This window comes from Dromaius novaehollandiae, chromosome 3 (assembly GCF_036370855.1).
Source record: "Dromaius novaehollandiae isolate bDroNov1 chromosome 3, bDroNov1.hap1, whole genome shotgun sequence".
NCBI lineage: Eukaryota > Metazoa > Chordata > Aves > Casuariiformes > Dromaiidae > Dromaius > Dromaius novaehollandiae.
This window is the reverse complement of record NC_088100.1, coordinates 76,207,586-76,232,246: the sequence shown is the minus strand read 5'-3', so window position 1 is coordinate 76,232,246 and position 24,661 is coordinate 76,207,586. Positions and strand designations below refer to the sequence as shown.

At 36.2% G+C, this 24,661-nt stretch overlaps 1 protein-coding gene across 2 annotated transcripts in view; it reads left to right on the top strand.

The window, feature by feature from the left end:
* PRKN (parkin RBR E3 ubiquitin protein ligase) overlaps window positions 1-24,661 on the top strand; it is an 812,113-nt gene that overhangs the window by 413,237 nt on the left and 374,215 nt on the right. For both annotated transcript variants that reach the window (XM_064509220.1, XM_064509219.1), the window contains exon 6: window positions 10,124-10,239. In XM_064509220.1, the coding sequence (XP_064365290.1) occupies window positions 10,124-10,239 (116 nt within the window). The remainder of the gene's footprint in view (window positions 1-10,123; window positions 10,240-24,661) is intronic.

Sequence of the window (24,661 nt, the reverse complement as noted above, 5' to 3'; positions counted from 1 at the left end):
GGCTAAGATAGATAATTTAATCTTCCTGACAACTGCAATCTTGGTTCAGCCCAGAGGTTAGTGTTGCTCAGAGATTCTTTCTCTATGAAATATTGATGAAAAAAGTTGGGAGCAGAGCGGGGGAGATGGAGAGTTCACGCTCTTCCAGACTGATGAAAGGGTGTCCAATTTTAAGGTTGTGTTATATGAAAACACATTGTCATTATAAGGTTGGTATTTACTTACAATTATCTTACTGTAATATCTGTAGCTTGTAAGGATACTGTGTCTGTGACAGGTTGTTTTTTTGTGGCTGGCTAAATGTCTGCTGGGCCTTGGATTTTATTGTGGGGTAACTATCCAGGCAAAAATCCATTTTTTAAGAAGACATGATGCCTTACCGTCTCCAGAGCTTTGTCTATACTGCAAGAAAATGGGTGAGAGAAGAGCTGGAGCAGACTGAAGAGTCCTGTTCATTCTGTCTTTGTATCATAGAAATACTGCTACCTGAAGGACTGATATCATTACTTGAATGCCAGCAGACTTAGTGGCAGAATTGTTTTAGTCAGAGCCATGACTTGCAGAGAAATGGAGGAAGCATGGAGTGCTATGGCCTTTCGACAAGTGAGGCAAATGAGAAACACTGTTGTGAAAGATCAGTCAGTTACACGCCAAATCCTTTCCTGGGTGGGCGAAACAGCATTGTCTGGGTGGCAGCAGCTGAGGGAGTCCCAAAGCATTTGTGCTTCTGTTGCCACTGTGTCTTTTCCAGCAGACAAGGAAAGAATAATATATGATAGGTACAGCATTTCTTGCTGCTTTTCTTCCCCACCAAAGCCCTATGAAGCTGTAGTTGCACGTTATCTCCAGAGGCCAGATGTTGTAATTTTAACCTTGTATAATTAATAACCCGTCATGCCAGTTATTTGAATCTTAATTGTATCCATCTTCTCCTTTTCGATTACAATAGAATTTATTAACTGGAAAGTAATAACTGTTTTTGTAATGCAAACAATAGATATGCAAACTGTATGCACAATTGTACAAAAATGACCATGGTAGTATAAATCATGGATTATCACATACAGTAAGCGATGGGTCCCTCAGAAATGGATAGTGAATAAGATTTTTTTTGTTCATTATTAATCTTGGTTATACCATATTAGACTGCTGATTAAGACCGAATGACTGAACAGTAGCTATAGCAGTGCTGTTATTAATTTTTAAAAAGTATCTATGTTGTTTTTCCAGTGAATTCTCAAAGAATAAGTGATAGAAATGTTGTACCTTGGCAAGTGGAATAAGTATATTATTTTTAAGCATGTGCCTAAAAGTGCTTAATAAAGACTGGCTAAAAATGTGCCTGAAAGTCAGAGGCTGCAGTTCATACAGCAAATATTTTTGTCTTTGATATCCTCAACTGAATAAATGGTATATGGCATAGCATTTTGTTTGATTTTGAGTGGAGCTCCATATCTTTACTATTTTCTTGCACTGATTTATTTAAGTTGGCTAAGTGAGGGGTAGGAAATATTGTAAAGATATATTAACACTTTTTCTCTGAAACATAATGTATCTTTTAGTCATTTGGTCATATTTAAATTGCAACTCTTATTGCTGAACAGTAAAAGTTTGCAAAATGCATCAGAGTATAACTTTTTTCCTCCTAACTGGCACTTATCTCAAAAATGCAATAATAATAATAATAATAATAATAATAATAATAATAATAATAATAATAATAAATCCTCACTTCCTCCACCCCACAAAAGTCAATGCTGATATATTAACTGAGACCAAGCATACTCTATTTTGGCAGCCTTGATGAAGAATTGGCAAAGGACACTCATCCAAAAGAGCTTTTATCATTAATAACAGGTCTACCTTCTTCTTAGCCAGAGGCGTTTTGAGAAGGGCAAAGGGGTTCAGCTAGTCTGTGTTCAGACAGAAAGCAGGTATTCAAGAGATGCTCATATTTCTTTAACATTTTTATGCTTCTTTTGTCTATTGCCAAATTAAATACACACACACACACACACACACACACACACACACACACGCTCTTACTTCTTACAGACACTGAAATTGAATACCTCTACACTTTATTGTCATTCTTCACATGCAAAGGTATTTCAGCGCAGCTTTGAGGTCAACTTAATTATCAGCAGTATATTAACAAGACTTTCTATACAATACTTGACCTCTCCTGAGTGATCAGTTTTCTCTCTGCATCCCATAAAGACAGTTCTTTCAAAGCTTCTAACAGCTCTCATGAAGTGCCGTACTGTCCTTCTACTGCATGCTCTATGGCAGAGATCCTGTGGATTTGAAAACGTATGGGCTAGGGAAATTTGTGCAGAAGTGTATATATTTTGTGGTAGTGTCGATGGCATCTTTTTTTACAGAAAAGAAAGTTGTCCCAGTGCATTGATTATTATTTTAGAAAGATTTGTACTAATATTGATATATGAAAGGTTAATGTAACCAACATCTTTAATCTTTGCATCACAGTATTCCTCAAATCTGTGTTAAGGATCATACACCTTCAAATCCACTGTCACCATTGAATTACCTAATAACCTTGATTATTGTCCTGCCTAATCTTCATAGAGAATTAGCAATGAACCACATGCATTATTCTGATTTCTGTAATGATCAGTTTATATGTTTCTTTGTAATTGTTTCAGTGTTTAAAGGAGTTGCATGCTGCAGCTTGAATGCTATTCTAATACTATGCACAAATCCTTTCCCTCAAAATGAGAAAGCAGTTTGTACTTAAGCACTGAGGCAGTTCATGAATGTTATATTCACCATTTATTTGCCTAGGAGGTGATCCAACAAGCCATGCTCAAAGATCAATTTTATTTCCCAGGTTAAGGAAGTCAACTGACCTTTGGAAGAATGTTTTCGTCTTTGATATCATGATTAAATATCACGTTCATGAATCACAGGGAATCCACAGAGAGAAGGTTTGATTCTGTTTGGGACCTCAAGTAGAAAAAAATATATATTTTTGAATGGACATCTCCTTTAAATGAAAGTAGCCCCTGTGAGAATGGCAGAGCCTAATGTTAGGTTCTCAGCCAGAAGAGTTCTCATGGTAGTTCTGAATGAATTCTGGACATGAAAGAAAAAGGAGACTTTGGAGTTGATCTAAGGTTTAGGTAGCTAAAGGCATGCTTTTGTTTTATTTATGTATTCTTGACTCTAAGCCTAATAATTATATTGCTAAAATTGGAATTATGGTTAATAATTTTCTTTCTTTTTCTCAGCACCTGTTTAAGAGTCATTGCTTGTTTAAAAAAAAAAAAAAAAAAAAAAAGCAGATAGGTACTCCACAAATTGGTGGTATTAGATGATGTTCACAGTGCTCAGTACCAGACCTGAAGCTTTTGGGTATCCAACAAGTATTTGTCTGCTGGAGTATTTGTCTGCACAGGAGAACTGGGAAGTCAGTAATGCAGGCCACTAATTTGAGGAAGATATCTTCCAGTAACCAGAACTACCACAAATGTTGCTGGCTCACAGAAGAAAGTGGAGAATGCGTATATAAAACATTCATGAGTCTACTACAGAATCATTTAGGACGCAGTAAACTCCATTCATTATTCTTGGCTGTACAGCCTTCCTCATATTAGTTATCCAATGTAATTCAAACAATTCTCCTCTCTAATGCTATTTTTTTGACTTTAGAAACCATGCCAGTTCTACATTTAGGTAAACTATGACCTTTTACAGATTTTTCACCAGAGAGAGAGAGATTCTTATGCTCTAGAAAGCCACTGTCTGGAATTCTTCTGGGATATGGGAGCCTTAAATTGTCTGTGCTCAGAGTGAACCAATTTCTTCTCTATCCTAGAACAAATACTTGATTTCAACCTATTCTGGGTTAGATTTCTTTCAACCTGTCCTCAGACCCACTGAATAGCTACTTAATTTTTAGCTGGAAAGGGAAATGAAACCCCCTCACGGGAGTGTGTCACAATGGCATATGAAGTTTTCCATCATTCAGAGGAATAATTACGGTGATACAGATGAAGGGAGACTGATGAGTGCTGATAACTTTAAAAATGAAATCTGTGCCTTCAGTGGGTGTAGCACATAGTATATTTTAATAAATGGCTTTGTCTGTCAGTCCTAAATAAACATATATGTGTGTAATGCCTGAGGACCCCCATCTTGATCCACAATTTATTCAGAAATAAGAACAAGAAATGCAAAGGCTGAGCTTGCTTAGGATTTCTAACGGACTTGCACAGCTTTGAATAAGAAGTAGGGGTAGGAGTCAGGGTAAAATGGAAATGTGCTGGGAAAAGAATCACAGAATCATTGAGGTTGGAAGGGACCTCAGGAGACTGTCTGCTCCAACTCCCCGCTCAGAGCAGGGTCAGCTAGAGCAGATTCTGCTAAGGGGGGTGAGAATTATGTATAGAAGTTCTTCTGCACCAACAGTCCCCCAAATCCCTCACATATGCTGACTATGAACCTATGTTTTCATGTTTATAAGCTGTATATCAGCTGAAGTGCAGGCTATGCTGGTAGCTGTTAGCAAAGAGCAATATTTTTCTGAGAGTCCTGTAAACTGGAGTGAGGAACGTGTCAAAGTGTGGGCCTGTCTGACCTTATGCATTTTCAGGCCTTAACTTCCCACTAGATGAGCTGCTCACTAGTACCTTGTGCACCACTCTGGTGATTTACTTTGGTTACTTGACCATCTAGAAGACAGAGTTTGCTTATCATCCTCAACAGTTGGGGTATGCAAACATCTGTTTTGTTTGAGAGATGCTTTCATGTAAAATGTCAAATGAGTTACTTTTTTTAAAATAAATTTTCACACTTTCTTCTTAGAGAAGGGTTTCAGGAAAAGTAGTGAACAGTGACCATGTATCTCTGAACTTTTTCTTTCCCTCCTTGCACTTTTATGGTATTGCATGACACAGAAATGATAAAAGGAGCGAAGAATATGGAAAAGAACGTAAAAGCAATGTCTGCTCCTTTCTCTGAATAGCTGTCTATCAGATACACTGCCAAAAAGATGGCATTTGTACTGTTAAATAGAATGCTCACAATTTCATGGGACCTGTGCCTTTAGGCAAAAAGCTAATCTGAAGGTAGTCACTGAAATAGAAGAGTGACCATAAGACTACCCACTTTCAGAACTAGGAAAAGCCCTACGTTTCGTTCAGCTTTCTCACTAGTATCTTCACGTTCCTACTCACTGAACACAAATACTTAACAAAAAACAATCCATTTGTCAGAATTTCCTGATTACCAAAATGAGAACACTGGTTTCTACTATTTTAAGATATTTAAGATGTGGTCAGATAGTGATGTAGACTGTGTGAGTATTTCTCCATTCCTTTCCATGTTATTCTGTAAATTTTGGTTATTATAAGGTTAAAATTCTGAAAGTAGTGTCTCATATAGCATAATGTAGATTAAGAATAGAAAGAAGTTTTGGTGTTCACCATAGGAAGTAATCACTGCTTCCAGGAGTGTGACAGTCTGACAAAATTAGAGAATTAGTCCTAAATTAACTGGCTGCAAGGTATCTACATGTATTTGGAGGTTTACCTTGCAATACACAATGATTTAAATTAAACAATACAGTAAGTTTCCCACCGCAGGCTATCATACACTGCATGAAGGACAGTGATGTAATTCTAAATAAAAGAATGGCTATATTTGCATGTCTGACATGCAAGATTCGACAGTGAAAAGTGTCTGAACTCTCCCCACTTGTATTTTACCCTCAGCAATTTCATTGCAGGAATCAGTTAGAAAACAGCTTGTATTGATGGAGAACTGTGGATTATCTTTCTTTATAACTACATATATGTGCTGGCATAAAGATGTTATGCTTGCATCATAAGAAGCATGTTAAGTCTGGAAAAAGTGATAGAAATCCTCTGCTAGCCCAGTCCAAAACCAGCAGAGGTGCTTCTGGCCCTTGGGAACTGTCCACACTCAAGCAGCAGAAGTGACCTTACTGAGAAAATATTTCATCGTCAGTGAAGACAGATATTTAAGAAAAATTAAGTGTCAAATTGGATATTTAAATTATGATCTTGTAACGGTATCCTATATAACAAGCAAATCCTTGTAGATTATTTGTGCAATGTATGAAGCTAGGCAGCATAAATTGGCTGCAACTGGAAACCTAATTGAGTTCATGACTTTTATAATACTGCAAACAATGAGAGTATGTATTACTGTGATAAAAATGTGTGGAAATGTAGTCCACACTAAGCCAGAACTATCTAGTACCCAACATGCTGTGCCTTTCAGAATTTCCGTTCTAATCTCGCTCTGTTCTCTCTGAACTCCCATCACAGCCCTGATGTCTCAGATGCACAGAAGTAGACTGTTCTGTTGGGTTTATAGTACTGTGCATTGTATAGGTTAATATCCTTTATTTTTGCAAGGATGAACATTTTGTAAATGGGTTGGTTTTATTACATTGCTGGTCTCAACACATTCACTAAAAATTACTTTTTTTTTTTTTTTTTTTTTTTTTTTTGCTACTGTTTAAACTAATCTTGAAAGTTTCCTCTGAATAAGTCCTTGGCATGTAATCTAGGGCAAAATTTTCTCTAACTTTTAACCAGCACTCTATTCTGTTTGGATGTATTATTAATAATATTTTTTTAATCCCAGTTTACCCAAGAAGGGAGTGTTTCACTACATAGTTTCTGAGGCTAGCAGTATTTTCTATTGCTATTTAAAGTCATTCAACAGCACCAAAGCTCATTGTAAATGTAATTAGTATGGGAAATTTAAAGCAACGTTCAGGCTGATAAATGAAGGTATAGAGAAGTAATTTTCCTAAAATGACAGAAAGTGTCAATTGTATCCCAAGACTTCCTATTTTTGTTCTGACTTATAGGCAATATTCCATACATCTAGAAGCTGGAATAATAAATGCATAACTTCATTTCCCATCCATGGTCATGAAACAATTTTCATGACTAGAAATTTACAGTCATTATGGGGAATCACCAAAATAAATTAGAATCAGTTTTTCTAGATAACTATTAATATTACTAAATCTCTGCCAGCATTGTTCTTACCGTTGCACTTTTAAACCTTAGAGGACTATACTTCCCAAACTGAGGGCTCTGTTTTGCGTTTGCTCCTTTCTAATATTGGTTCATAGTAGTTTTGGTGGGCCTTGTTACTTCATCATAGCAAGATCAGGGAATATTAGCTCTGTCTCTCTCCATTGTGTGTTGCTGGTCTGAAAGTTCATTCTGAAAGTGTCATCTACTCTATGCTCTGCAAGGATGACTTGTACGTGCTATTCATTAGCTTTCTCTTGCTGAATATTACTTATGAAGAAATATATCTGTATGTATCTTCATAAGGCATACAGGTAATCTTATTTTCTTTCTCTCATTTCCAACAGAAAGGGTAGAGATTTGCAAGAATATGTAAAGCAAATAAACAATATACTGTGTTTTGCAGTTTTGTCCAAGAAGCCATGCTTTATGATTGTTTGCAACATCTGCAATAAATGGGGATGAAAATAGTATTAAATTCTACATGCCAAAGAAACAGACACGCTTAAAAAAACCCTTAAACTACAAGTCTAAAGCTGTTCCAAGTGTTTTAAAGCTTACTTCCTTTATTGCTCAATTTTTCTTTTTGCTTGTGATCCAAAGAAAGCTTTACTGTAGTGGGTAGGTCATTTAATCAAAAATTATCTTTCCGTTTTATGTTTCCTTGCCCATAGTTTATCTGGTCTGGAATAGTGGTCAATTTTCTCTTAGTTGTTTGCAAGAAGTGTACTGAAGCAAGATGAAATTTTCAGGGCTTCTGCATTAAAATAAATCCTGCTTACTATTTCATTCAAACAAAAGAAGAGTCAAATTAAAGGGCTAAGAAAACCCAAGCTCGAAAACCCATTAGCAAATAATACAGATTTAAAAAGATTAATAGGTACATTTTTAAAGGTTGAAAATAGATTAAAGTTACAGATTGTGCAAGTGTTCTATGTACTCCAGTTGAATGCACAGCTCCACTGACCCATTCAGAACTGCTGAAATGCTTCAAAATAAGCTGGTATTTAAGTGCTCTGTTAAATTGTGCCTGGAGTGAGGCAAAAACATTAGAAGTCCAAAATCTCTTATTAGGATGACTTTAAGCATAATTTCTTGCTTTGGATTAGTATCTGATGTTATGGAACAGGACAGAGTGATGATTTAGTCACAAGAAATATTGACCATGCATTAAAATGTACAGATGGTTATTTCAAAAAGTTTTGCAAGCAATTATTTGAATTTTAAAGTAAAATTGTCTTATAAACTACCTCTTACCTCTTAGATGCCTTAAAAAACTGTTACTAATAAATGGTTCAGACAATGAGTCCTCAGCTTATAGTGGAGTCTGAATATTTCATTAACCGTCAATTTATTGCATGCATCAGTGCTTCTCTGAGAAGTAGAATTTACTAACCTAGGAGCAAGGTTGTATTAATGCTTCTGGTATGTCAGTCACCAGAGTCCATGACAGAAGTGTTACTGCATTTGCCTCCTGTGGAAACACACAATACATCTAAAAGATCATCTCTGAGAGAAAGCGGGAATCAACAGCTCTGCTCCTCAGACATAGAGGAACTCCCTACTGTAAGGTTCAAGGCAGTGAGAAAGTAACAGCTTCTTCTGGACTGATTTTGCACAATATTGTAGCAAATCTTGACGTAAGGCTGTGTAGGACAGAAAGGTGATTTTTATATTAAGCAAAACTAATTTCACTCAGTCACGCTCATTCTCTTCTGTTGGCACACTACCAAGCACCAAGACATGTCCAGATAGTCTAGCTGTGTACTTGGGGTGTCAAGGAGGATTAGGAAACACCAGTTGGCAAGATTTTTTTCACAGCTTTTCAGTTGTGTTGCTGGTTTCTGGATGTGCCTTTTGTACCCTTTAAGTTGGCAATGATCTCCCCTCGCCTCTCCCCACTTCATCCTATGCCACCTCTGTGAGCCATTAGGTAATACTGCTGATGTACTCACTGTCCCTGTGTCTCTTTCCCTAGCTGCAGTTTGTCCTTTGCTTTAGGAAAACTGTTTTCCCAGCGTGGGTGTCTTGAGATTCTTCCATGCTCTAGGTGCCATCAACACCCGTCACTCTTTCAGGCCTTCTTGTCATTTTTTCTGATGCTTTTATACTTATACCTTCCGATTCCTACCTCATTTATACCAGTCTTAGTTTTTCTATTACAAACCAAATTTGAGACTGTGGAAAAAAAGCTCTCAGAGGAACAAATACTGCAAACTGTTGTCTATGTCTCCTATTGCAAAGCAAATTTCTTCCATTAGCTTTTATTTACATATGCACACAGTGGCTTGGACACTTAAATCCATCTCTCATAACAAAACCTTATCAAAGCTCAGCACGATAAATATGGCTTTCCCTAGGGAGCAATGTAAAAGAGAACAAAGCACACAGTTTTGTAAGTATTATGCTGATGAAAGTAGTGTAAGAGGCTACATAGAGCAGTATGGAGTAAAGGAAGTTAACTCAAATGCAATGCAGTATAGAATTACAAATGTAATATGTGTCTGAAGAGAGATGGAGCTTCCTTTGCATATGACAGTAAAATTGTGTTGTCGAGATTGCCAATATCACAAAAGCAAGGCCAGACTTTACTTTTTCAGAGCTAAAATTCTGCATTCAAAGGTTCAGAAAATGATCCTTTTTCTGCATGGTACATATGGTACATTTTCTGCAATGGTACGTAACATCTGTAACAAAAAATCATGTGGAAATACTAATGCATAGTTACAGTGCTTAGTATTCTGCTTTTTAGTGGTTATACTTAGATGGAGTCAAGTAATATTCTTTCCTGTAAATCTAGAAACTTGCACAGTGTATCAGCCCAGTTACATTGGTGTATCAAGCTGATATCAAACCAGTACACAAGTAGATAGGAAATTTTTCATTAGGAAAATCACTGAACAAAGTATGTGCCTCACCAGGCATTTTTGCAAGGAATTTTTTCTAAATCTTTCCTGATGATAGTCCTCCTTCTCTGTTGGCAGTGGTGATTTGTTAGTAGTTTCAAATGTCAGTTAGACAAGATAAAGGGAGGGCGTGAGCTGCAGCTATGTAATCTTCTCTTTATCTCTCCTTCAATATTTCAGGAGTTTTACTTTAAGTGTGGAGCACACCCAACCTCTGCCAGTGAAACATCTGTGGCTTTGAACCTCATTACAACAAACAGTCGCCGTATCACATGTGTAACATGCACAGATGTTGGGTAAGTACAATGAAATGTGTCAGTGACGCACACTCTCAGTGCTTCCAAGCACTTCCTCTTCTGGTTTTCTTTTTTAAACTCCTTTTTTTTTCAGTATCACGTTGGAATATGGGCTACCTTCATAAGCTCTAACTACAAGCTGAAGTGCTGAAGTTAGTGGCATAAACAGCCTTTAATCTGTAGTAATGAATAAATACAAGATTTTGAAGGGAACAAAATGTTCTTGTGGAAAAGAACCTTTAGTATTTATTTTATAAATCAGAACAAAATTACTTATGATGCATCTGTTCTTATATTCTCGCTTATTGCAATTTTAAATTCTGTAATCCATCTTACTGCATGGTATTTGGGCACATACATTTTCAAACACCATTAATTGCAAATGCACAGATTAAAAGCCAGTTGCCTGAGAACAACAGCTACCCTTGTTGTGAAGACTTACCTGACATGCATTCGTCTACTGATTATGAGAAGAAACTGAGGTGAAACCTCAAAAATAATAACATCATGTTGTTGCTTTTAAGTATTCCTATTAATTGGTCTGCATTTTGCAGGCGCAAAAAAAATTTAGAAAAAATACATAGGCAGAGTTCTTACAGGAGGTCAAGAACTGTGAATGAAACTGTTGGGAGATCATCTTTAGGAAGAAAAGCTGGATTCCTGGAAGTAAACTTCCTTTTGAAAATAATAGCTTGTTATTCTGATGCTATCCCAGACCTAGTGCAATTATATTGTATTAAATTGTGCTTGCATGCTACTTCATTGACAGCAGCTGACTGCTGACAGTATTTGGCTGAAGAAAATGAGTCTTACTGTTAGATTAGAAGACAGTTGTGCAGTGGAAGAATAATATGGTGTCCCTCACTTCACGTATACCCAGGATTTAAAAAGTCCTTGTGTGTGTCTCTTTCAAAATCTATCTTGCAGGCATTATGTACTGAATTACTTCGGTACATTGTCCCAGTAGTCAGCTATGCAGTAATATTAACCTCTCTGTAGTTAAGGGTAATATGAAGTTTCCATTTCAAGCCCAGCTTTCTCCTTTTCCCATAAACAAGAGTAAAGAATATCAGCCATAAATGTAATTGCTTAGGCTTGGGATCTGGTTATAACTCTTTCAGTCAAATTTGAAATGGATATGTTGACATTTTCCTGAATTGATATATTCAGTCTTGAACTATTCGCCTATATTCATGAAGCTGTAATTTCTTTCCTTTTTCTGTGGCAAAATCCCAAAGGAAAGAAAGAGGTAAGACATCATTTACAGGATTCACTTAGTTGAATTGTAGCGCCCAGGACTAAGTATTGGCTTCCTAAACTTTAATAGTAAAGGTTATTAGGACTATTTAGGGACATGTAACAAAAGCAAATCAGTTCTCACTTATTTAAATTAAGGCATTGAATGACTATTGGAGGCCTAAGCTTTAGTAGACTTTTAGCTCAGAACACAAACTGGGGAGGTTATTTATGAATAAGCTTATTGGATTTATACACTGAACAGGGAAGGAAGACATGTCTTCTTGTTAAATTGACCTCACTTTGTTCAATTTTTTTCTAGCTCACAGGACCCCTTTTGAGATTCCCTTAAGTAATCTTAAAGTATTTTATCTCTAAAAATGTGTAGGAGTTCTAACAAAGTGTTGTAAGAATCAGGGTAGGATTTAGATGCCTGAGCAGCTGACACGACACTGGGAATTGCTAATTGTCTGCCCATGACAGGAACAACAGGCTCATTGAAATTACTCAGATACATAGTCTCTCTTCCAGCCTTCTCCCCTTCATTTTGCATAGCACATTCAATTTTTAATAAATACCTGTCTTCTATGGAGCATAGAGATATAGAGATATTTTTTAGAGAATGAAAGTTTAGTTTAGTTTTCTGAATGGCTGACAGATTTTATTTGATCATAGCAAGGTATCGGAAGCTTGTGGCATGAGAAATGGAGGAGGAGATGGTAGATATGCAAACAGCATACAGAGCAGCTATATTCCTGTCAAGCTCCAAAAAGTGAGGGGAATGCTCTTCCATTTCAGTCTGTCTTGTAGGACATGAAGTGAATTGTTTGGCTGGAGATAGTGAAATCTGTTATCCCAACAGTGATCTGAAAAGTCCTCCAGTAGCTTTTCAGCTGTAATGGTTGTAAATACACTACTGTATTTATCTAGTAATAGTCTGACTTGTCCTACTTCCTAGAGCCATAAGCATAGATTTCCTCTATCACTGGCTTCAAGAGATTCACTGAAATGATGAAAAGGATATTTGCTCCTCCACCTTCTTGTATACTTCTTAAGAGGGCATCTGTCTTCCTGTGTACTTCTTAATCTCCCACCCATAAGCAGGTCTTTTGTACTGGCCTGTAGAACTGCACAATTGAAATCAGCAGGACATAGGCAATACAGGAAAAGTAGTCTGGTTCTGACAACTTACTGTGCTTTCTCTCTTTTTTTTTTTTTTTTCCCAAAAGCATAAGAATACCTTTTTAAGCTCTCCTATTAAAAAAAAAAAAAAAAAAATCCCACCAAATGCTAAAATTCCTTTCTCTAGGCAACATTAGAAGAACTTCATTAGAAGAAAATTGTTCACTCTCGTCATGTCTAAACATTGAAACACATTTCTGTGGAATAATTAAAATCTAATAAAACCCATTAGGCTGTTTCGTGTAATTCCACACATTTGTAGGTGTGGCTATTTATAACTGAGATACCAAGAAGACTTTAACTCTGCTTTTGAAATGAAGCTGGGAAATAAATATCTCACACTTCCTTGTTCATCTGTAGTGTTTTCATCTTATTACTGAGCATTAGGACTAGGATACTTTGGTATTAATCAATCGGTAGTTATGCCCACCATGGCTTCTCTACTGTTGTTCTTATTCATGCACACACATGCTTTTTTTCTTTTTTTAAGTGCTTCTCAAAGTTGTAGTTAAACATATCCTTATTAGCTGTAGTCCTCTACATTATTTTTATATGGGCAATCTTGTGAGTTGTCAAAATAATTTCACATATCTTTGTGTATGAAATCATTTTTAAATTAAGGTGGTGAAATTATTTTATTTTCTATTTTTGATTGTGTTTTTTCCAGTTGCAAGGATGGTCAAGTGTCTATGGATTCTTTAAAAGCCATAGTCAAAGCTAAGCATATTTTGCAAAGAGATAAAGATAGGACAATGGAATCAATTATCAGTGTTGGGCCAAGGTCATTGTAAATCCTTGAGCTTTTAAAAAAACTGAGCACAGCTTTCCTGAGTTTCTAATTCTTTTCTCCAACTTAATGTTCTTGGAAAGTTTCGATAAAACTCAAAACAATTATAAAAATACCTCTAACCTTTTTACCTTAGTTAAACATTTAGGTGGCTGTGCGTATTTGTGCTGGTGATTGCTTTCTAATACTCCTCTGTGCTGAAAAATACCAAGTAGACCACTCTGTTAGTGAAACTTACTTTCGTCATTCTATAGCACTGAAGTGGCCAAGAGGGAGAAAAGTGCATTTAGTGCAGTAACTATTACTTTTCATTACCTCTGCCATAGAAAAAAAAATGTGTCTATTCTTCAACAGAGATTTTTCTTTCTTTTTGCTGAAAACATTGAAATAGAAAAAATGACAACCACGTGCTGTTTACATATTTTTTAAGTATCATTGTTGTCAGCGAGATATACCATTTCTCTGGTTGCTAACATCCATCTACCATGGACAGCTGGTCCACCACAGGCAGAGCGGAGTTAAGCCGCAAGATGTTTGGCCCAGTCTATGTGTGATTTTAGCAAGGCTTGCAGAGCTCATTAAAAAAAACCTTATTTAAAGTAGTTGTGTATTCTGTGGTATGCAGAAAAAATACAAGAGGAAGTAATGTTTAAGCTCACTGCTAGACTTTATTTTCAAGTCTGCATGAGGCACACATCCTGTTTGCCCTGGGTTTATATTTGATATGAATATTTTCATGCAGCTCTGACCAACAGAGTGAAATACTTCAGACCTAAATACCCTTGCAGAGTTAAGTTAAATCCATAGTCAGTATCCCATGTAGTGTAATACCTTCCAATGCTTTCTGCTTATCTACAGCAGAGTTAGTGTGAATTGGCAGCCTTTATGCATTTATTTTTTCTATTGTATTCAAGGTGATGGGTTGCTATTTTATGTCTTTGAAGAAGCTCTTAATAGGTTGAGCAAATGGCTGAAACTTGAAACAAATACTGAAACTGTGCAATCCTCAAGGGGAGATCTGCTTTTGTCAACTGTTTCCAGTAGAAATAACATCAAACAGGTTAGGAGTACCCCTGGGTACCCATAAATCAAGCTCAGGAATAACAACAGCGTTAAGCAATATAAAAATAAAATGTGCAGAGAAAAAGTACCTCACATCATCTTTCACAAACTAGGTAGTGTACAATTCCTAAAGGCACTGCTATTTTTAGCATTCAACAGATACTAAGTATAAAAGATATATAGGGCCTGCTGTCATTTACTAGCTAGGAAGATTTTTCCCGGAAGAGAAATATTTGCTGTTGTGTTGATCAAAAGCTTTCATTTTTATCAGACAAATACCTATTTCATAACCTTGAAAAAAGAAGTTTTTTTTTTTAGAAAGTGGAGTTTTGTAATTTATTTTTCTGCTACTCAGATTTCCTACTATTAGAGTGGAAGTGAGAGCTTGATTTTCCTAGTGGTGAGAGTCTGAAGTGCATATGCAAGATGTTCTTGAAGGGTAACTGGGGTGCAAGGACTTTGTCATAATTCTTTTCAGGCAAATCAATTCAGACTGTGATCATAGACTCCACAGGCAGGAAAGGATTGGAGAATGTCAGTACTTGGAGGGAAGAACTCCAAGGGAAGGTACTATAGGAAGTCCTGTTAGAAATTCAGTAGACAGCTCTCTTCTCCTTGAGTCAATAAAGAGTGAATGATTCTGCATGTTGTTAAGGATAACTCTGTGTTAATTTGGTTCCGCTGGGACTACTCTGACTAGCTCTTAATCAGCCATTTTCTCAGTCTTTTTTTTTTTTCCTGAAGAAAAAGTACAATCAACAAAAACTTACCCTACTGCAACATTTTATGGTGTCCCTCAATCACTCCAACTCACCTATCTCAATTACTGTGGGGTCAGGACTGAGACCCATGACCCTGTTTTTTTATGGGGTAGTATTTCCAAGAACAGTGAGGGAAATAAATCATCTGCTTATCAATAAAATATATCTGGATTTTACCTGCTTGAAAAGGAAGACCAAGTTCCCTAAGTTATTATGGGATTTGGGATTTTTGTAATATTTTGGGGTTTTGATCTTTATGACATCATTGATGGAGAAGGTATGCCATGTTCTTTACTGGCCGCTACATGCTGTCCCACATTGCATATTAATGTTGCGTGATGCTTTGAGGTCAAATATTCATCTTGTTTAGTTTAAAAGATCTTTTAGAAACCTATTAAATTATTTCCCTTAGTTTTCTTTCTTTCTGCAGACAGTTGGTATTTTTGTAGTCTGGATTTAAAACAAAATTGAGAAAGAAATAATATCAGAGGAGGAATATGTAAATGAATACAATAAAGAAGTATATGAGGTAGCAGATTGGCCGCACTATTTAAAAGCTTTAAAAAAAATCGGACTAGAATATTTAGTTTCAGGACTTGAATCAAATGTTGCTAAATATCTGCTAAAGAGGCAGTTTGCAAAGTTCAGATTCTAATGAGGATCCATATCTGAACTGTCAACATTTCCAAAGTGAAGGAATTTTCCTACAGTTTTGATTTGGGTCAACCTTTGCTGTTATTTGAACAGAGTTTTATCAGGGAACTTTTGTTCCATTCTGAGATCAAAATGCAGGCTGTGTCCATTAAAAGATGTTGCCATATGATGTTTTTCAGAAGAGTACATAGCACCTTATACTAGACTTATAATTGCTGTTTCCTTTTGCTTCTAGGGTGCGGGATCCTAGAATTACCTCTTGGGCTATTGTAAGCAAAGAAAGTTATCAAATCTATATTTAGCTAATGTTTTCTAAGCTACATTTTCCCTCTCTATGTTTTCATAATATGTTTTTTGTCTGCTCCAAACCTTTGCCTGTTACATCTATTGTGTTTATATACCTTGAATAGTTCAAAGAGGAATGGGAAGGGATTACATTAAGAATTAAATCTACTTTGTCTAAGTACTTTTACCATCAGGGACAAAATCTACTGCTTTCTCTTCTAATGCTCCTGAAATTAATTGGATTTCTTAAGAATCACTTATTTAAAGTAAGAAATTAATCAAATATCAAACCAAGAGTTGTTGCTAATTGATTTGAGGTTTCCCCCTCCCTTCCCCCAGTAAGGCAGCCTATAGAATACTGATTTTCCAGCTGTAATATTTGAGTTCTGACACACAAAAAAACATACAGAGAAAACATTTTGTTGGTGCTGGTATTTTGAAATGTGAACAAAATCTAACAATGCACTGGCAGTAAGTGACCTTCATTTCTATAGTGGTGCACACTGTGGGTTTTGGACTCAAACTGTTGTACCAAGAGGGCTTCTGGAAGATGTGTCTTTTGCATGCAATTCAGCTGCCTTAATGTTTCCATTTTACCACTAGTATATAGCAGCCCCCTCTGGCAATGACAGAACAGCATTGCAAATCTTGCTGTTTTGCCTCTGAATCTATTAAGATCTGCATTGCAACTGCATTTCAGTGAGAGACAATTTATAGCTTGTTACAGATATTTGTGGAGAAAAGACTAGATTGGGCAGGCTTTTATACTGTCATACTGTACAAGACCTTTCCTGGCAGGGGACAAGTGAAGAAGGATGGTATGCAGCCTCACTGTGTCTCTTTTGCTAAATATAAAGGGAGAACTTATTTTCTCTCCATTTGGGAGAATAAAAGCTTAGTACTTTCCCTTCTTTCTGGTGCAAAAATAATTTTTCTACCTGAATCCTTTCTTTGCTTGGATTATGTGTTATATAGCTGTTAATATATAGTTAATGTATAGCTGGTAGGAAGGAAGTATGGAAGGGAATGTCTTGACTACCTGCTGATTTTTTATGCTTATACACATGTTTGTGCATATTAATATATATGACTTTTGGTATGTCTAAATGTGTTTGGAACAGCCATTGCTAGGAATTATTGAAACAGTCACAATCAAATTTTATTTCTGATGTGAATTGATTTCAGTAACCTGCATCTCTAATGTCATTTGAGATACAGTACATCTCATCAATTTCATTTTTCATTTTAAGTTTCACCTGAAGCCTGTGGATTGCAGACTATTATCAGTGGACTCTTCATTAACTGTTGTATCGTCTCTGCCATTCTTATGTATAGCATGATTAATACAGTGAGCCATTCTTGCAGATTTCTTTGCTTGTGTATTTTAACATATGTTGCAAGACATGGACACTTAATAGCTTAAATGAGTTCTGATGAATGAATAATTTTAAAAAAGAAATATATCAGCTATACAAGTTCATCATATGCAAAATGTGGTGAGCTTTAATTCCAAAAAATTGTGGGGAAGCTAAACAGTATGACTACTTAGATATGGCCAATTGACCAATTAACAAAAAATATTAGCTACTGAACATATTTTTGTGTAAGTGCTATAGGTTTAACTATAAATGTAAGGATTTATTTGAAATGACTAAAAAGAGCTGAATAGCAAAAGTTTGTGAAGTGTTTTTAAAATGTGGAAGCCCACAGTTTGTCTGTTTTATCATAGATGTTTTCAGGTCCAGGTATTTGTGACTTTTTTCTTCTTTTTAAAAGTAATTATTCAACAGAGAAAAACAACCTTTTTGTCTCTGGCTGGTTCTGCTCTAGAGCAGGGTTAGTGCTGCTGAATATTATCACCATCTGATAGCAATATAGTAGCCTGTGAGAAGTTACATTGGAGGTCACAATCTAGTTATCTTTGGACAGATGTCCACATTTCAAAAGCTCACCATCACAGCTGATACTAATTAGCAAGCCTAATAATCTCAGCAGAGACCTGAGGACTGAATGAACAAGGTGAGTGAATTGCAGAGATGTTCCTTTCAAGTCTAAACTCAGGTATTCTGGGAAGGTTTGTGGAGGAACTCCGACTGTTGCTCCCTGCTGAGCAGATGGTCATTTGGCTAATCTCGCACCTCAGTAAGCTGAGAGCTGGTAAACTATCACCTTTCACCAGCCCTGGCTTTATTTTAGAATAGTTTAAAAATAGGCAATAGTAAGGAATTGAATGTGAGTATCTGACAGCTGAAGAAAGTTGCACAGTATGAAGTGCAACAATGAGAAGTCTGCCCTAAAAAAAACCCCTAATGTTGTTAATGAAATGACATTTAGTGGCTAAGACAGTGTCATTAATAACTCATTGATGGAAGATGGGAGACAGATAAATGTTATTTGGAAACATTAAGTACAGAGAAATAACATCCATTTTTAATTTTATTGCATGGAAATTGTTTTCAAATATAGTTCAAATAAGGTATTGTATTTTATTTGTATATCTGTGTATGTGTGTGTGTATATATATATACACACATGCATAGATAATGATATATGAATATATATGAAAAAAGGACTAATGCATCTTTTAAACTTCATATATATGTGTCTATTTTTCTAAGGAGCTGACTTTGTGAAAATGTTGCTCTGCCATTTTTTATGGACAATTATGTATTGCCCCTCCTGTACTGGGGCAAAACTGTACCGATTAAAATGTAATGCTAGATCTCTGAGAGGCTGTCCACAGAGCCAAATGAAGGCTCTATTTATTGATACATCTTTTCAGCTTTCCCAGCCTTGACCCTTTCTCAGCCAGCCTTCAGCTACTTGGGGGCAGAACTACTCTGTCACTATTAACTCAAAATCAGCAGAAGCAGCAAAGGCAGAAAATCACATCCACCTTCTATTTAACTAAAAGAACTCCCCAAATTTAGTCACAAGTTATATCCAACTCTCCTTTTTGTTTTATTCTCCATTTTTAGTGTCCTAAAGAGAAGAAACATATCAATTAGAGCAAAAACTATTTCAGCTATTACTGAAGAGTTTAGTTTCGAGAAATTTGTTTTTAGAATCAATTGTCAATTAGGAAAGAAGTGCACTGCGTTAGGGCAATAGAAAGGGAGAAAATATAGAAAATTTGATGAGCTGAAGAACAGATAGTGTTGTAGGCTCTAAGTGAAGCAGAAGTCAAATAAAAATAATTAAATTTCTAACTGGTCCTGCAGATGGCCTTGAAAAATGATGAAAATTCAGCCCATTAAAGCCTAATTTGGGGAAAGTGACTTTGTAAGACAATTATTTAATAGAAAAGAAACAAAGCTATTAAAAACATTTCTGACAAAGTCAGAAAGAGTAATTTGTTAGCAATTGGATTGATACTGTTAGGCAGCTGTGTCTTGAAGAAAGCCTACAAGAATGAATGCAACTAGCTTTTGATATTTGGAAAAATAAATATTCTGAGCTTTGTAGAGAGAAAAAATAACATGAATATTTGCTTTCCAGTATTGCTCATTTTTATAGGCTATTTTAAAGTCATAAAGCTGTAGCAAGATCATCAACATCTGCTTAATCAGTACTGTCAAACTCCTGGTTACTATATTTTAGCCGAAGCTGAGAAGGGAAATGGAGTGCTGTGGAAGAAGCTGATGGAATTTATAAAAAAAGAAAGAAGCGTGGAAAAGACTGGAGAGCAAATGAGCCAGCCCAGCAGCAGTAAAAGCAGAAACCGAAATATGCAGATGGCAGAGCTATTTTAATTTTCAGCAACTTAGCAAAAATTAGTTATGTCTGTATTGGGCAAAATTACTGGTATGTAATGCCTGAAATCAAACATATGAAGGACTGTTTCTAAAATAGAAGCTGCCATAATAGGCAGGGAACTTTATTAAATGTTGCTTGACATTAAGAGACACTTAATGATTTAATATGGAAGAGTAACTATTGTGCTAGGAAATGTCATTAGTATCCATTCAATACCTCTGTAACAGTGAAGTAGAGATTTTTATCAGATTCTATTAAAGCCTAATACCAATCAACATTTTAGGAAAATAATAATGTTTATGAAATTCAATGGTAAGTCTATACACATTCCTTTTCATAGATGTCTGGAGTAATATAGTAACCTGAGATTCTTGAATCATATTTTTGATGTTTATCAATTTTAAGGACATATCGGTACATAATTTTACCTGGGGGAACAAGAGTGATTAAAAAACCTGTTCAAGGCCTGCCTTTTTTTACATCACATTCTGTGTGATAAATGGGTCCACTTACTGTTTTATTTCTCTGTAAACCATGGTGTAGGATAAACTGGCAATAACACTATATTGAGCTGACATCACTGTAAAGAAAGTAGCTCAATTTTCTATTGACAGTTATAAACAAGTGAGTGTGCAAAGCTCTTTTAGTGAATTACGAACTTGTAATCATCCTAGAGCAACTGAAGGAACTTGAATAGAATTCATTACCTAGAAATAAGTAATTTTTCTTGGTAGCTCATGCACATTCGTAGCTATTTCTTTCTCTCCCTTTACCTCATTTTTTGGATGTGATAGAAATGTTGATTCTGAAGCCGAGAAAATTCCTGAAGCCAGCCTCCTGCATAGTTTTTCCTTTTTTTGTTTTTTCCTCCTGTAAAAGGAACCAAGTAGGGTTCTTACTTTCTTAGATCTTCTGCAGAGAAATCCCTACCTCCTCCAAAGGAATTTATCATTTCTGCAGTATTAAATGATTGTAATAAAAGTTAGTATCATTATTCTATAATAAGAAGGGGTAGTAAACCTCCTAGTATAAATTGGGATGTGACAGACTTTGTTCATTATCAGTCACAACTAAGTTGAGCTGCAACTAAATTTTCGTCGTAAAGGAAAAATCCAGGGCAAGGTCAGGCAGAGACAGTGGGAATGGATACAGTCCTCTGATAGAAGTTGAAACATAGATGGAGTGAAGTTAAAATTGTTTATAAATAACTGTTATAAATTTGGTGGAAAAAGATGCTGATTTGCACTGTGATTTGAAAATGACAATTAAATCGTGGGGGTTTTCTTGTTCATTTAAGTCAATGTTGGTGGCACATTAAGGGAGCTGCCTGCAGACCTTTGATGACTGATGAAAATGGAGACCATTAAGGGAATCATCATTTTCCCAGTACAAGTTCATAAATAGTTACACTAGCAAGTCAATGTTAGGCAAATATAAGAACACTACAAGCAAAATGGTACCTGTTAAACCATGACTTTTAAATTGGTACAAACTCCTATGTTAACACTCCTATTTTTAGTTGAGATGTTTATAGTAGTTTATTTTGAAGTGATTCCTTATCAACTTACACTGAAATGCAGTAAGCAGGATAAAAACAAATACAACTGTCCATCACAAGGTTTTCAAATCTTTTTAATATCACATCTGTAATTACACTGATAAAACCTTCTCATGCAGAGACTTGTCTTACAGCTGTTCTCTGGAGATCAGCTGCAACTGTGGTTGGAAATGCAAATGGAATACTTCAGTATTGTGGAATAGTGATTAAACTAATAGCAAGAGTGGATTCTGGTAGATAGTAAGGTAAGAAAAATGAAGTCTACTCCACTGAACGCATGAAATAGCACAAATGCTTCTTCTTTGTCTGAGGATTCAGAGCCTTCTCAGAGCTTTTCTAGGGCTGCAAATCTTTAAATAAACAAATAAATAAGCACCTCTGAGTTAGTTACAGTTCTGTGTCGCTATCAGGCTATGCATTCCTCCGTGTTTATTAAGCAAAATGGAGCTTTGATTAAGTTTTCCATATATATATTTATGTATATTATATTTATGTATATAACATACACACACATGTACTTCCTTGTTTCTTCCCTTGCCTGGCTTTCTTTTCCATATGTGATCATTAGTTATTTGAAATGCATTACATTTTTAAACTTAAACACTTTTCCTCCCCACCAGTTACATTATTTTTATTGTACTTTGCACAAGAGACAAATCTGCCTATATTTCTGGTAAAAGTAGGAATCACAGATAACACTGTCTTGGCGTGAGAATTCTATTTGCATATTTTCCAAAGGCAAATTCTGTTCCTCTTTCTTCTTGTTTTGTTAGCAGCAACAAAAAGAACAGTCAAACCTCTCCCTATTAGGTATATTTTGTGTGATCACTAAAGCCAGTATCATACAAACAGCTGCCAAGAAACCCAGGACCAGACACTTGAGATATATTGTAGAGCAAAGCTAACTGCACCTGGAGATGTCACCCCTATGAACCTGGCCAGCGTGTTCTTACATAAAGACTGATGATGCTGATGTCAGTCCTGAACTATACTCTTTAGCAAGACTATGCCTTTTGCTCCCAACGGAGTTGATTTGCATTGGATTTTCAGGCAACAGAAGTTATAGCTTTTCAGTTTTGGTAACTGTGCCTCACAAGGAATGAAACTATGTTCCAATCCAGAAGCATGTGATGAGAGTGAAGCTGCGATATGGCTCAGTCTGGTTACACAGAGATAAAACAGCTTCAGAAAGACATTTATTCAGTTCAATGCATTGCAATTAACCTTGTGTTTAAAGTAAAATACCAAAATAAGGGGGGAAAAGAGGAGAGGAAAAGCATATTAAAGACTTCACTCATTGAGGTTCCAAGAAATAGCTCTTTTCTGTCATGTACTTCAAATATATCCATAAATTCAGCTAAAATAGTTATGGTTTTGTGTGTGTGTGTGTGTGTATATATATCTCCAAAAATTCAGAAAGAATTATTTTAAAAATAAAAATCCTGCATTTGATTTTATGGAACTGATTATTCTCAAAAGCTGTCTTTCAAAGGTAAATATAACAGTCCCTAGGAGTAGAGGACCTTTCAAGCTCTGAGTATGCATTCTGACTCTAAGTATTCATGATCTCTAGGGTTATTAAAGCATGGTCATGATGATGCAGTTGGATAAACTGGTCTTATCAGGTCCTACAGATGTGAATAGCAAAATTGTTAAGCTACTTGTCAGGTAGAACTGGTCAGCTTCTTATGTCTCAGTCACACATGTGTTTGCCATCTTACATCAAAACTGTCCTTCTCTACTTTGAGACTGCTGAAACTTTTGGACTTTCTCTCTCCTAAATCATCCTCCAGTGGAAATTCCAGAAGTTTTCTTAGGAATTACAAATAGGGGTGCTGCTACTGGCTATTTAGAATCCTTTTCGCTTGGCAAACTCCTCATTTGAATTGCTTTTGTGACGGAACTCATCTTCAAGTAATGTCAGTCTAAGGTAAGTCTCTCCCCTTCTTTCTAAGCAGGTTAACAATGTGAATCATTTTTATTTCAGCTGCTTGCTTCATTATATCTCTTTCCCTGCCAGATGTCTATAGAGATAGCCAGGAAAGCTGCATTTTTTTTGGTTGCATAGGGTCTTTTGACCATTCTTTTTATTGGTTTATAGTTATCCCACAATTTGGGGGGCTATATTGCTTCATTAGAACTTTAATTTCTGAAATTGAATTTTAGTGCTATTTGGCCACATATTGGTTCCTAATTTTGTTAAGGTTCGCTTTCCACACCCTGCAAAGGAAGAATACTGTGTGTTCCTGCAAGTCTATTCAAAGACTATGTGTAGCTGTGCTGTCCTTAGACCAAAGGAGAAATTGAATTATGACTCAGCTGCAGTTTTATTATGGCCTCTTGGTCAGTTTCTTTCCCTCTCCCATATCTCCTCCCAAAGGTTACTTCTTTAATGCAAGAAGTTGCACTGGGCAACACAGGGTAGGAAGAGGAGAACAAAGCTAAGTCCATGACTGTTCCTGATTCCATCCTGCCTATTCTGCAGCCACCCAGATGAGAAGGGGAATGGCACATCCTCATGGTAGCTTCATTTCCTCTCACCTTCCGCGTTTTCTGCTGGTGGAGTCTCTGTGATGGGAAATGTGGGGAGGCTGCATGCATCTATTATTTGCTTGGGCCGCCCTCATTTCAGCTTTTAGAATTTGATACTGCAAACAATTTTGTGAATGCTTTTTATGAAGTCAGTGGGGATAAGTGTTTGCAGGTTTGGACTTACGTACTACGTAACTAAGTATCATTTTCACATAAATAGAACTATAATTTTTCCAGAAATAAATATATTCTGCAGATGCACAGACTGGGTCTCTTGCCTTCAGCTGTGACCTTGAGAATTGATTAACAAGATTAAAGGACACGAGACTTCACATGAAGCAGTGAAGCATGTGCCGGCCCTTGAGGGGTACTTACAGTATCTCATAGCCTCTAATGGTCATTCCTTTCTCTTTAATGCTATTAGGTGATTCTGGCTCATGGCAATCTGTAGTACTTTTCTCTTTATTTAATTTCTGTGCTACAGATTTGATGAATTATCCTATTACAGATCCTCTTCCATATCTTAAAACAAAGTGCTGTATAAGGCTATTATGCTTAGTATCTTCTGCAGCTGTTCAGATATTTGAGTTTGTTTTACTGGTGTTACAA